The sequence below is a fragment of the Chrysemys picta genome, chromosome 3, assembly GCF_011386835.1.
Source record: "Chrysemys picta bellii isolate R12L10 chromosome 3, ASM1138683v2, whole genome shotgun sequence".
NCBI lineage: Eukaryota > Metazoa > Chordata > Testudines > Emydidae > Chrysemys > Chrysemys picta.
Genome location: NC_088793.1, coordinates 49,389,179 through 49,401,777, shown reverse-complemented (window position 1 = coordinate 49,401,777; position 12,599 = coordinate 49,389,179). Strand labels below are relative to the sequence as shown.

General features: G+C 40.6%; 1 protein-coding gene across 44 annotated transcripts in view; it reads left to right on the top strand.

The window, feature by feature from the left end:
• DST (dystonin) overlaps positions 1–12,599 on the top strand; it is a 439,617-nt gene that overhangs the window by 410,612 nt on the left and 16,406 nt on the right. For all 44 annotated transcript variants that reach the window (XR_010599478.1, XR_010599479.1, XM_065587877.1 and 41 more), the window contains 7 exons: positions 96–290; positions 1,924–2,052; positions 7,798–7,941; positions 9,161–9,349; positions 10,129–10,258; positions 11,652–11,815; positions 12,129–12,291. Coding sequence is in view for 42 of the 44 variants with exons in the window: in XM_065587877.1 (XP_065443949.1) it covers positions 96–290; positions 1,924–2,052; positions 7,798–7,941; positions 9,161–9,349; positions 10,129–10,258; positions 11,652–11,815; positions 12,129–12,291 (1,114 nt within the window). In the remaining 2 variants the exon portion in view is untranslated. The remainder of the gene's footprint in view (positions 1–95; positions 291–1,923; positions 2,053–7,797; positions 7,942–9,160; positions 9,350–10,128; positions 10,259–11,651; positions 11,816–12,128; positions 12,292–12,599) is intronic.

Genomic DNA, 12,599 nt, shown 5'->3' with positions numbered 1-12,599 from the left:
AATTTAGTCTTCTCCATATCCCCACTAAGTACGTCACACGTGAGACACTGAAGCCATGATAAATTGAACATGTAAAATGTGTGTGTGGTCCCCAGGTCTTCCAGAAGGAGCTGGGGAAGAGGACAAGCAGTGTCCAGGCTCTGAAACGCTCTGCTCGAGAACTCATAGAAGGCAGTCGTGATGACTCCTCCTGGGTAAAGGTCCAAATGCAGGAGCTAAGCACTCGCTGGGAGACGGTCTGCGCCCTCTCCGTATCCAAGCAAACGCGACTGGAACAGGCCCTACACCAGGTAAAAAAAAGATAGGAGCAGAGAAAACAGACAAATTTACTGCTTGAAAACTTAATGTTATAATTAAGAAAATGATAAAAAAAAATCAAATATTTCCCCCCCTAATTTTACACTTTTTCACTACAGGGTAGGTTGTGCCTTATCTTCTTTTTTCTTCTTATTATTATATTGCGTTAGCACCTAGGAGCCCCAGTCATGGACCAGGGCCCCCATTGTACAAACAACCAGCAAAAAGAGACTATCTGCCCCAAAGATCTTACAATCTAAATCGGGGTGGGCAAACTTTTTGGCCTGAGAGCCACATCGGGGTTGCAAAACTGTATGGCGGGCTGGGTAGGGAAGGCTGTGCCTCCCCGAACAGCCTGGCCCCCACCCCCTATCCGCCCCCTCCCATTTCCCGCCCCCTGACTGGCCCCCTCAGAACTCCCAACCCATTCAACCTCCCCTGACCACCCCCTTCCGGGACCCCCCCGCCCCTAAGACCCCACCCACTATTCCACCACCCCCCGCTCCCAGTCCCCTGACTGCTCTGACCCCTATCCACACCCCCGCCCCCTGACAGGCCCCCGGGACTCCCATGCTTATCCAACTCCCTCGCTTATCCAAACCCTCCCCCTCCCCTGACACCTCCCCCAGAACCTCCGTCCCATCCAACCACCCCCTGCTCCCTGTCCCCTGACTGCCCCCCAGGAACCCCTGCCCCTTATCCAACCCCCCCAGCCCCCTTACCATGCCGCTCTGGCAGCTGCGCCACCTGGCTGGAGCCAGACATGCTGCCATGCAGGAGCGTGCAGCCCCACTGCCCAGAGCATTGCCTGCATGGCAGTGTGGCTGCAGGGGAGGAGGAACAGCAGGGCAGGGGCCAGGGGCTAGCCTCCCCAGCCAGGAGCTCAGGGGCCGGGCAGGACGGTCCTGCCTGCGGGCCGTAGTTTGCCTACCTCTGATCTAAATAAAGCCTTTTAGGCACAGGCCTAAGTAAGGGCTGGTGTGGAGCTGCCCCACCCCAGGAGACGCTTAAGAGGGAAATCACACATTGAGCTTCCTGGTGCTCAAGAGGTGTGCACCCTTTAGGATGGGATAGCTTGTCCTCACTGTGCCCACTGCCTTCTTTGGGGTAATATGTTCCCCCAGGGAGCTCAAAAGAAGAAGTAATGTGCTACCTCTAACTGTGACTATAGCTGGTCTTTACACGGGATGCCCACCGATGGACTCTCCTTGTCCTCTCTATCCACATAAGACTTACTCTGTTAATTTTTCTTAAGTAATGATTAAGGATACTCAGAAGGTGTAATTCCCATCTCTCCAGCTGGTACATGAAAGCACCTCCTTTGTCATTTTTCAGAATGAAGGCATGATATTCTGAGATGAGCTGCACATACACTATAAATCAGAAGGTTAAAAGCATGAACAGGCTTTTAGGCTTCCTACAATTTTTGAGATGCATGAGACATTTTTACAGTCATGGAAATGTAGTACTGTATATCATTGACTTTTTAATGGAAAGTTAATGTGCCTGTATTGCTGCATGATTAATGACTCCAAAGCTGGACTCAGCTTCATTGTTCAGGGAGGAATCCAAAGCCAAGTGATTTCTGTCAGATTCCCTCAGAAAGGGCTGGTTTTTTTCTTACAGGGAGAGGAATTTCACGCTGTTGTGCATGTTCTTTTGGAGTGGCTGGCTGAGGCAGAGCAGGCCCTTCGTTTCCATGGAATCCTCCCAGATGATGAAGAGGCTCTACGGACACTAATTGATCAGCACAGGGTAAGTAAGTTAATGGCGAGGATGCTGGCTGCTAGACTTGATTTATTGAAAGGTGGAAATAAAATGAAACAAAGCAAAGTATCTCTAGTATAATCACGTCCTGCAACAAGACTTGTTTTCACAGTTATTTCTAGAATATGAAATTAAAAGTTCTGTAAATTTGAGGGTTCAACACCCATTTTTAGTTCAGGCTATCTGTCTATCAGGATAACATCTCACTAGGCTTTAAAGCCATTTTGTCTCACTAAGAAAATAATGCAAAAAATACCATTTTTAAGGGAGTTGTATAAAATTAGAGACTGGTTCAAAAACTTACTTGCAAGCAATGTAACTTGGTAAGCTTTGTTGATAGGATGTTTTAATACCAACAGTATAACTGTTCTCCTAGCAACTCTGAGTGAAACCACTGTACACCTTTTTTGTCAAGATCATCTATATATGTCTATATATGTCATCAAAATAATGTTATCAGCCATTAACCTTCTGTCATGATGAAGCACCATGTTGACATGATTCACATGCATTATATATTGAAATATTACAGTGACAAAGATACTGGAGATTTAGGTTACAAGCCATCAAACTGGATTTCAACTAATGAAATGCGAAAATGACTAAGTTAATGACACAACTAAGGAAAAACTCAGGGGCATATCTCTTCCCATTGAGAAAGTTGCCTTCAAAAAACCCAAAACACCTTCCATGCAGTTGTAGTAGTAAGAATGGCCATACTGGGTCGTCAGACCAGCAGTGCATCTAGCCCAGTATCCTGTCTTCCGACAGTGGCCAATGCCAGATGCTTCAAAAGGAGTGAACAGAACAGGGCAATTATCAAGTGATCCATCCCGTGTCATCCAGCCCCAGCATCTGGCAGTCAGAGGCTTAGGGACACCCAGAGCATGGGGTTGCATCCCTAACCATCTTAGCTAAAAGCCATTGTTGGACCTATCCTCCATAAACTTATCTAATTCTTTTTTCAGCCCAGCTACATTTTCAGCCTTCACAACCTCCCCTGGCAATGGGTTTCACGGGTTGATTCTATTTTGTGTGAAGAAACACTTCCTTTTGTTTGTTTTAAACCTATGGCCTATTAATTTCATTGGGTGACCCCTGATTCTTGTGTTCTGTGAAGGGTAAATAACACTTCCTCATTCACTTTTTCCACAACGTTCATTATAAACCTCTATCATATTCCTCCTTGGTCGTCTCTTTTCAAAGCTGAACAGTTCCAGTCTTTTTAATCTCTCCTAGTATGGAAGCTGTTCCATACTAATCATGTTTGTTGCCCTTTTTGTACCTTTTCCAGTTCTGATGTATCCTTTTTGAGATGGGGCGACCAGAATGGCACGTAGTATTCAACGTGTGGACGTACTATGAATTTATATAGTGGCATTATGATATTTTCTGTGTTATTATCTATCCCTTTCCTAATGGTTCCTAAAATGCAGTTAGCTTTTTTGTCTGCCACTGCACATTGAGCGGATGTTTTCAGGGAACTATCCATAATGACCCCCAAGATCTTTTTCTTGAATGGTAGCAACTAATTTAGTATGTATACATTTTGTATGGATATTTGAGATTGTTTTCCAATGTGCATTACTTTGCATTCATCAACACTGAATTTCATCTACCATTTTCTTGCCCAGTCACCTAGCTTTGTGAGATCCCTTTGTAACTCTTTGCAGTCTGCTTTGGACTCAACTATCTTGAGTAATTTTCTATCATCTGCAAATTTTGCCACTTCAGTGTTTACCCTTTTTCCATATCACTTATGAATATGTTGAACAGCACTGCTCCCAGTACAGATCCCTGGGGGACCCTTCTATTTAGCTCTCTCGAGTCTGAAAATGACCATTTATTCCTAACTTTTGTTTCCTGTCTTCTAACTACTGATCCATGAGATAACCTTCCCTCATATCCCATGACTGCTTACTTTGCTTAAGAACCTTTGGTGAGGGACCTTGTCAAAGGCTTTCTGAAAGTCAAAGTACACTATATCCACCATATCACCCTTATCCTCATTGTTGTTGACCCTCTCAAATAACTCAAATAATAGATCAGGGAGGCATGATTTCTCTTTACAAAAGCCATGTTGATCTTCCCAACAAATCATGTTCATCTATGTGTCTGATAATTCTGTTTTTTGCTATAGTTTCAACTAATTTGCCTGATACTGAAGTTAGGCCATGACAGGAATGATAATAGTAATGTATTTCTTGACTACTGTGAGGGAGAAAATTGTAACAAAACTTTCATGGAATTAAGGGTGCCAAAAAAGCATCATATTTTTACCACTCCTTGTGGTTGGTGGGATCAGCTGACAGGGCATGACCGTCTAACTGTGCATAACTCAATAATCCTCAGAGTATCCTGACTTCAACCACACACAGCTCTCAGGGCATCCATATGTAGTATCTGCCCCTTCTAGTGCCTGTCATCACCACTGTCAGCATGTCTGGTTCAAATCACTGTTGTGCTGCCACTGGTTCCCTCACTGTGCCTGTTTACTGCTTTCCCATCTGCGGGATCTTCAACACAGGAGGGAAAGTTTCAACAACTGCCACTGAGTTGTGTGGAAATTCACCACTTAATTTGGGGCCACTGGGAATGTAGTGCTTTGTGCTGTGGCTCCCTAGCTCCATCCTCCTCTGTCCGCCCACACCTTCCCCATATATGTCACCATACATTGATGCCATGGAAGCGCTGCCAGCTGCTTTTCTGGTATCTTTGAGTGAAGTATGCCTGTTATCTGCCCGTCCTCTCTAGCTGCTCCACATGGTTCCCTTTTGTTTTTTTGCTCTCCTCTGTATAAGTAAAATCCTGGCCCCGCTGAAATCAGTGTCAAAACCCCCATTGATTTTAATGGAGCCTGCATGTCATCCTGTGTCACTAGGCTAATAAAATAATTCCCACAAAAATAAAACTTAGCTAAGTTATAGTTAAGATTGCTAAGTCCACTCTAAAAGAAGATTAATCACATTAACCATTAATCACATTATTTTTTTGTAAAAAAAAAAAAAGAATAAACATTGAAACCATGGAAATCACAATCTAAGAACAATTCTGACAGCATCTTTAATACCCCATGCACACATTAATAAATCAAAAAAATTCTCACCCAGGTAGCACACCACTTTTGGACTCACCAGTGTTACTATTCTCCAAACGTTAATAACCAATTTTCAAATGCCACCTTCTGATGAGAAGTTAGGAAGGAAGGGGCTTATACAGGAGCTCTCACTACAGCCATAACCAGGAGGCTTTGACCAGTGCCTTCATAATAAAAAACAACTGTAACAGTATTAGAGCTGCTTACTTAATCTAGTTAGATGTTATTTTACTGGGGGATTAGATTCAGTCTTTTAATTACTATCTATTGGTGATGATGTAAATTGCAAATATGTACATAAGTACCTAATTTCCCCCCTAAACTTGGTATGTGTGTTGTGCCAATTAATATTGCAAAGGATGACTTGCTTTTGAAATTTGTACAGCATTACCATTTGTGTTATACATTGTTAATTTGATAATGAGTGTGATGTCTCCAATGTACATCTGAAATTCTTAGGAGAAAAAATGAAAGGTAGGTAAGTGTGGTATATTACATAAATTTAAAACATCATCTCTCTTCTATCTATGTTGCTACAATATTATCCCTAATCACTTATTAGATTATAATGACTGCATTATTGAGGTAAATGTTAAATGTGTCCTTTATTCACAGTGCCCTTTATAATTCCTGTAAAATGATTTTAATACCTTTGTATCAAGCCACATATTAAAAGCTTTTCATTTTTAAGCATTTAACATCAAAGGTCCATTTTTATGTCCCACTACTTAGCTTTTTTCTTGAAAACTGCACATGATTTAATGAAGGCTACATGTCATAGACAATTTAAGTTTTCTGCCACTCATCACGGTCTCTGGGGACTAAGAGGTACAATAGGTTAATGCACTACATTAGGTAATAAAAGATATGAATTTGTTCTCAATCTCTCTCTAGTGTATCACTAAACCAGCACAGAGTTCAGCACAGTTTGGGGAAGCTCAGTATTCCAAACATCTAGGTTGTTGCAGATCAGGTTTTAAGGTTTATTTATAGAGTTGTGTAGGGAAAGTTGCATTATGTTTGCCAATATTCTGCCTGGCTCTTGCCAATGCTGCCAGTTTCTCAGTGTAACAAATACTAAAATACACTGTATATGTACAGACACCATTTTGAGCTGAAATTGCAAGAATAGCTCATGGGATTTCAACACAACCAGACTGGAAACATAACCCTGATTTGGTCTCAGAGTCATTCACTTATTTAACCTAATCCAGATTCAGGTACTGCCTACTCTGCCCAAATCAAGTCTAACTACACAATCTGCAAGTTTTAGGAGATAATTAGAAATTGACAAGAACCTGTTGGAGCCTGAGCACCCACTTCTCAGCTTTCCCCCACAAGCCCAGCTGCTGGAGATGCTGTGGGACATGCAGGTATCCAGGGCACCCAGCTTCCCTGCCATTTCCCAAGTCCATCTGCAGCTCCCCAACTGCCTACCAGGAAGGTTCATGTCAATTTAATTTTCTCCCTGCAGACAGAAAATGAAATTGAGGAGAGCTTTCCAGGTGGCCAGCCGGGAGCCATCATCTCAGTTTTCCTGATGGAAAATCAAATTTTGGGGGGAAAATTTCAGTTTTGGAAAAAGTATTTTTCCATTGGAAAATAATTCTCATGGAAAATTCCAACCAGTTCTGCTGTCTGATTCTTTATAGTTTGTTCCTTCAGCATCTGTTAAGGGGCTTTTAGCTGGGCATATTGTAGGATTAGTATTGATAAACAGGCTAGGTCTCCTGAAAATTTTCTAGTAGTGACTCCAACCACAGCACATTTGATTTACAGTATCTTATAGAGTGGTATGATTTTTTTAATAGGGTCATGTATACCACAAGCATATACAACATTTTGCATTACTAAAGAGTTGCAGGCTAATATGTTACATATTTTAAATCTTAATTTAGTTCTTTATATAGAATAGGTTTTTAAAATGATCGTAACTTTTCTTGTATGTAGTGGTGGTGTAGCAGTGTTAGTCCCAGGATATTAGAGAGATGAGGTGGGTAAGGTAATATCTTTTATTGGATCAGCTTCGGCTGTTGAGAGAGACACGCTTTCGAGCTACACAGAGCTCTTCTCCAGATCTGGGAAAGGTGCTCAGAATGTCACAGCTAAATATGAGATCGAACAGAAAGTTTAGCATAAGTAGTTAGCATGTATTCTAAGAGACCATTCAAGGTGAAGTGGCCCATTAATACCCAGGCAGTCATAGGACAAAAAGGGGGGATAGTGGGTAATTGTTGTAATAAGCCATAAATCCAGTGTCTTTGTTTAGACCAGGATTTTTAGCGTCTAGCAAAGTTATGAATTTAAGCATCCAGGCTCATCTTTTGAAAGTGTTGACATTTCCCCAGACCTTAAGAAGAGCTCTGCATGGCTCTAAAGCTTGTTTCTCTTACCAACAGAAGTTGATCAAGTGAAAGATATTACCTCGCCCACTTTGTCTCGCTGAACTTTTCTTATAAGAATTGGACTTGTCTCGTCTCTTACTTTTTCCCCTCTGCCCATTGAATCAGTTCAGGCTTTGAATGATCCAGTAGAGAACTTTAGTCTTCCAGATTTGGCCAACACTCATTGAAATTACTCAGATTTTTCTTTCAACTGGTGCCAGCATCTAACTGAAATTGTTGTTTCTGGTTTAGGAATTCATGAGGAAGTTGGAGGACAAAAAGGCAGAACTAAATAAAGCAGCAGGTATGGGAGAAGCCATCCTGGCTATCTGCCACCCAGACTCCATCACTACCATTAAGCACTGGATAACAATCATCAGAGCCAGATTTGAAGAGGTCAGTATGTCTCATGCAGCCTTCATAGTAACAGGCAGGCTTTGATAGGTTGGAACATAGTTGGCAATTAACAAGACTGTTACGTTGGAGGAAATGATACAGCTGTTGAGAACACAACTATTTAAAATACCCAAGCTGATAGATGTGAAGAGGCCAGGTTTTACTTTGCTTTTGAGAAGTAAAAGAATAACTACAGCAGCTGGTCAGACTTTTTTTTAGGAAATACCACCACCCCATTTCTCCTCAGCAAATTCATAGTATCAAGGGAGAAAGTATAATGCTTTAAAAAATCAACCATCAGGATATATACAAAGTATTCTGTCGCTGCTCAGTAATAATCATGTTAGAGGATACTGGATTCCAAAATATTCTTAAAATGCCCCCATGAATCCAGTGGTGATTTCCAAATTGTTCAGCAGCTTTCCATAGGCCACAAAACAGGATTACAGTAATGTGAACTAGATAGCTTTTAGTTCACACCAACAGGGTCGACACAAGATAGATGGAGTGCAATGCATTAGAGAACTCTAGAGTTCACATGCTGTAGTGTGGACTGCGATGCCATGTAGACAAGCCCTAATAGGCATGCCATGGAGAATACATGCTCAGCTTCTGGAGGTGAAGTTTTGTGTCTATGTTTATAGTTTAAAGCAGTGTTCTCAAACTTCTGTACTGGTGACCCCTTTCACATAGCTAGCCTCTTAGCGCGACCCCCCCTTATAAATTAAAAACACTTTTTAATATATTTAACACCATTATAAATGCTGGAGGCAAAGCGGGGTTTGAGGTGGAGGCTGACAGCTTGCAACCCCCCCACGTAATAACCTTGTGACCCCCTGAGAGGTCCCGACCCCCAGTTTGAGAACCATTGGAAAAGGGAACCCCTTTAAAGGAAAACAAATAATAGCCAAATACAGCTTCCAGAGTGTCCAAAAATGGGGATCTGATTCTACCTGATTCACTTTTCGTAGTATTTCCAGTGATCTCAGTGGGGCTATTCATGTCCTTAATATGCTGAGAGAAGACACTATTGTGAAGTTTAATAAAACCTGAAGGTTAATGCTTGTGACGAAACATGGTTGAACTGGGAACACCAGGTGCACAGGAACTCTGATAATCCTGACACTTGTTTAAATCAGGAAAGGATAAAAGCAAGTGGGGTACTTTCAAAAGAAACATACCAGATTTGGAAATATTCATGGATTGACTTTTTATCAAGGTATTAGCATGGGCAAAGCAACATCAGCAGAGACTGGCAGGAGCCCTTGCTGGACTTATTGCTAAGCAGGAATTGTTGGAAGCCTTATTGTCCTGGTTGCAGTGGGCAGAGACTACTCTTAGTGAAAAAGATAAAGAGGTCATCCCCCAGGAGATCGAGGATGTTAAAGCACTCATAGCTGAACATCAGGTAAGGCATGAAAAATGTGAAACATGTCTTAAGGATTTTATACTGATACATGCATCTTAGATTTGGTACATAATCAAATATGAGCCGGTTCTAGTTATTTACAGTATTTTTAATGATCCAGTTTCCAGATACCTGATTGTATGTTCCCTGTCCCTATGATTGATCCCAGCCTTGCTCAAGCAAAGCAAACAAATGAAAATGCAGCGATGTTTTAAAAACATGCACCAGCTTGTTAGGAATAAGGACACTGTACATTTAGAAAACATCTGAAGTACCAGGCAGTGCTGCTGCCTAGAACCAGCATTGCATTGTCTGCTTTGCTAAGTGAATTTTAAAACATGTTTTATGCAAGTGACCATCCTTGCTTCACATCAGATCCTAATTGACTCTCCTCTGAGCTGTTGTCGGTTAGTCTGGACAGCAAAGGACCTGGAGCTGCTCTTCAATTCAGAGTCTTTTGCACATCGCACCCGGTGCACCAAGTGCAGCCAAGTGTGGCTACGTATTTTTAAATGTAGACTTCCTTTAGCAGCTCTGCCATAATGTAGGTAGAAGTTCATCTAGGTAATATTTCTTAGCTACAAAATACTTATTTTATATTTAATTGGAATGATAGGATTATTTTGGTGAAAGAGAAATGTCTCTTGTGTCTCCTGCTGTAATTTTCCTGACAAGTAGTTGCCCTTTCTCTGTAACTTGGTATTCTATTTTCTTTATTTGTCTTTCTCGTCAATTATTCTTCTGCATTGCTAATTAAAGCAGCTACCATTTAATTGCAGACGTTTATGGAGGAAATGACCAGAAAACAGCCTGATGTGGATAAAGTCACAAAGATCTACAAAAGGAAGGCAGTGGAACCCACTCCAATACAGTCTCATATTCCTGTGCTAGATAAAGGGAGAACAGGAAGTAAGTAATGGAATTTTTGGGGGAGGTTGCACGTATCATTACTTTTCCAATATAAATGATTGATTTCTCATAAACTAATACTGTTAGGTGTCATTACTATCAGAACAGTCTGGTAAAACAAGGTGAAATTATTCCTCCATTGTTTTTTCTAATTACTTTGTCATATGTTTTTTCATTGAGAGAAACGTGTCTATTTGGTAACAGACTTTGTAGCTAATTGTGCCAATACATAACAAGGCAAACATGACACCTACTGTAATTGAATTTGTACTAATTCCTTCCCAAAATATAGAGTGAACTATTTTAATTTCTCTTCAATAAGAGTCGAATACCTCTTAACCTTTTACAAGCGACTGTCACAACTGATCAGTGTAACTTTCCATTCTCACATAGTGGAAAAATATGATTTCTTTAGTAGAATAATTGCAGAAAACTATTTTTATTTATCAATAAACATTGATGAGGCATTCCAGTATCTGTGCTTCATTTCATCACATTGCTACTGATTTTTATGATCTACTGCTAATTTTATACATGCAGTTTTGTGTGTACTGTACTTTCCTAGTGGTAGATTTTTGTAAACTCAAATATAGAATTGACACCTGCGAAGCGTATGTATATGCCAATTATGTGCCAACATATGACCATTTGGGGAGTGCTAATCATTTTGCATGCAAAATTGTGGAAACAAAATTAAAGGCTGAACTGAGGCTTCCTTGAAAATTTCACTCATTAAGTTTGGTTTTTTTTAGCCCTGTTGTGTTTTAACACTCCCACTCTTGCAAAAAGTGCCAAGAGACCTTTAATGGTCTTTAGCTGGTAAAGGTGGGTTGTTGTTGTTTTTTACTGACTCATCCAAAAGATGAAATACCTAGTTGCACAGTGCAGCACAAGACAGTACTGATTGGTTATGAAGAGCACCACCTAATGAATTCCCTCTCTTCTATCCTGCATGAAAGGACATGGATTTTAGTAGGACTCCCAACTGAGTTTCATGTAAAGCGAATCCTTAAGTGAGGAGATGATGTAAATTTTTGTATCTCTACGTCTACCTCCAAAATGAGGCTGTTTGTTCTGCAATGCTCTCTCAGACCTTGCTTGCAGTGGGGATATTTATAAACATTTTTCTGTGCTGGTTCACAAGTATGACCAGTAGTGGAAGTTGTCATATAGACACGGCCCAGGTGTTTTAACCATCGTGTTGTCTTACTCTGGCAATGGCAAAACTCCCATTAATTACAATGGGGGGACCGGGATTTGGCTCATTATTTGTAGCAGAAAGAAGTCTTTTTAAAGAGGTCGATCATCATTCACATGAAAATATGCTGTGTTTTAAATTGGTTGGGACATGGAGAAAAATAAGCCCATGCTAACTTGTATTCTGTTTTAATAGGAAAACGTTCCCAAGCAGCAGGCATGTATCCATCAGGAACACAGACACAAATTGAAACCAAGAATCCAAGGATAAACCTATTAGTCAGCAAATGGCAGCAAGTCTGGCTTCTGGCCTTGGAAAGAAGAAGAAAATTGAATGATGCTTTGGATAGACTAGAAGAGGTCAGCACACAGCATATATATTATATACTATATATATTTTTGTTTAACCCTGCATATCCTGTTACAAAGCGATAGTAATGCCAGCCTTACATTTTTGTTATATGATGTATAGTTAGATGGAAACATCTTGATATGTGCATGCAAAAAGCAGCTAGTCCTATTTTAATAGTGAATAGAATCAAACCATTTCAGTACAAATGTGGGCATTTTAAAGAGCCAGTTATTTAAAAGCATGCCAACGTGACCTCTCTTACTTATTCTGTAAGTGGTTCATTTAAACTTGAAAAACATCTCTCATCTCTCTTTCCTCAAGCTGAGGGAATTTGCCAACTTTGATTTTGATATCTGGAGGAAAAAGTATATGCGATGGATGAATCATAAGAAATCTCGAGTAATGGACTTCTTTAGGAGGATTGATAAAGATCAGGATGGAAAGATAACGAGGCAGGAATTTATTGATGGAATTCTTTCTTCAAGTAAGTTCTAAATTAAGTTACTGATGAGATTATGAGATGCATCTAATATATTGGCAACATATTGTATCTGAGGTAAGTCTTGGTGTGGTAATAGATCAGTTTACCTTTAAAGGAATTATCACTCTGAGATAAAGGTAAAGTGGCAATAATTGCTTTACTTGAAAACATTGTTAAAACTCCTTTCTTGAGCAAGTCAGATTATGACATGGATTTTTGTTCCTGTGTTGTGTGTGTGTAATACACTGGCTAAGTGTGTGTGATCATGTCTCCCTCTAGTGGCTGGCCCACATAAAAGATAAGAGCCTACG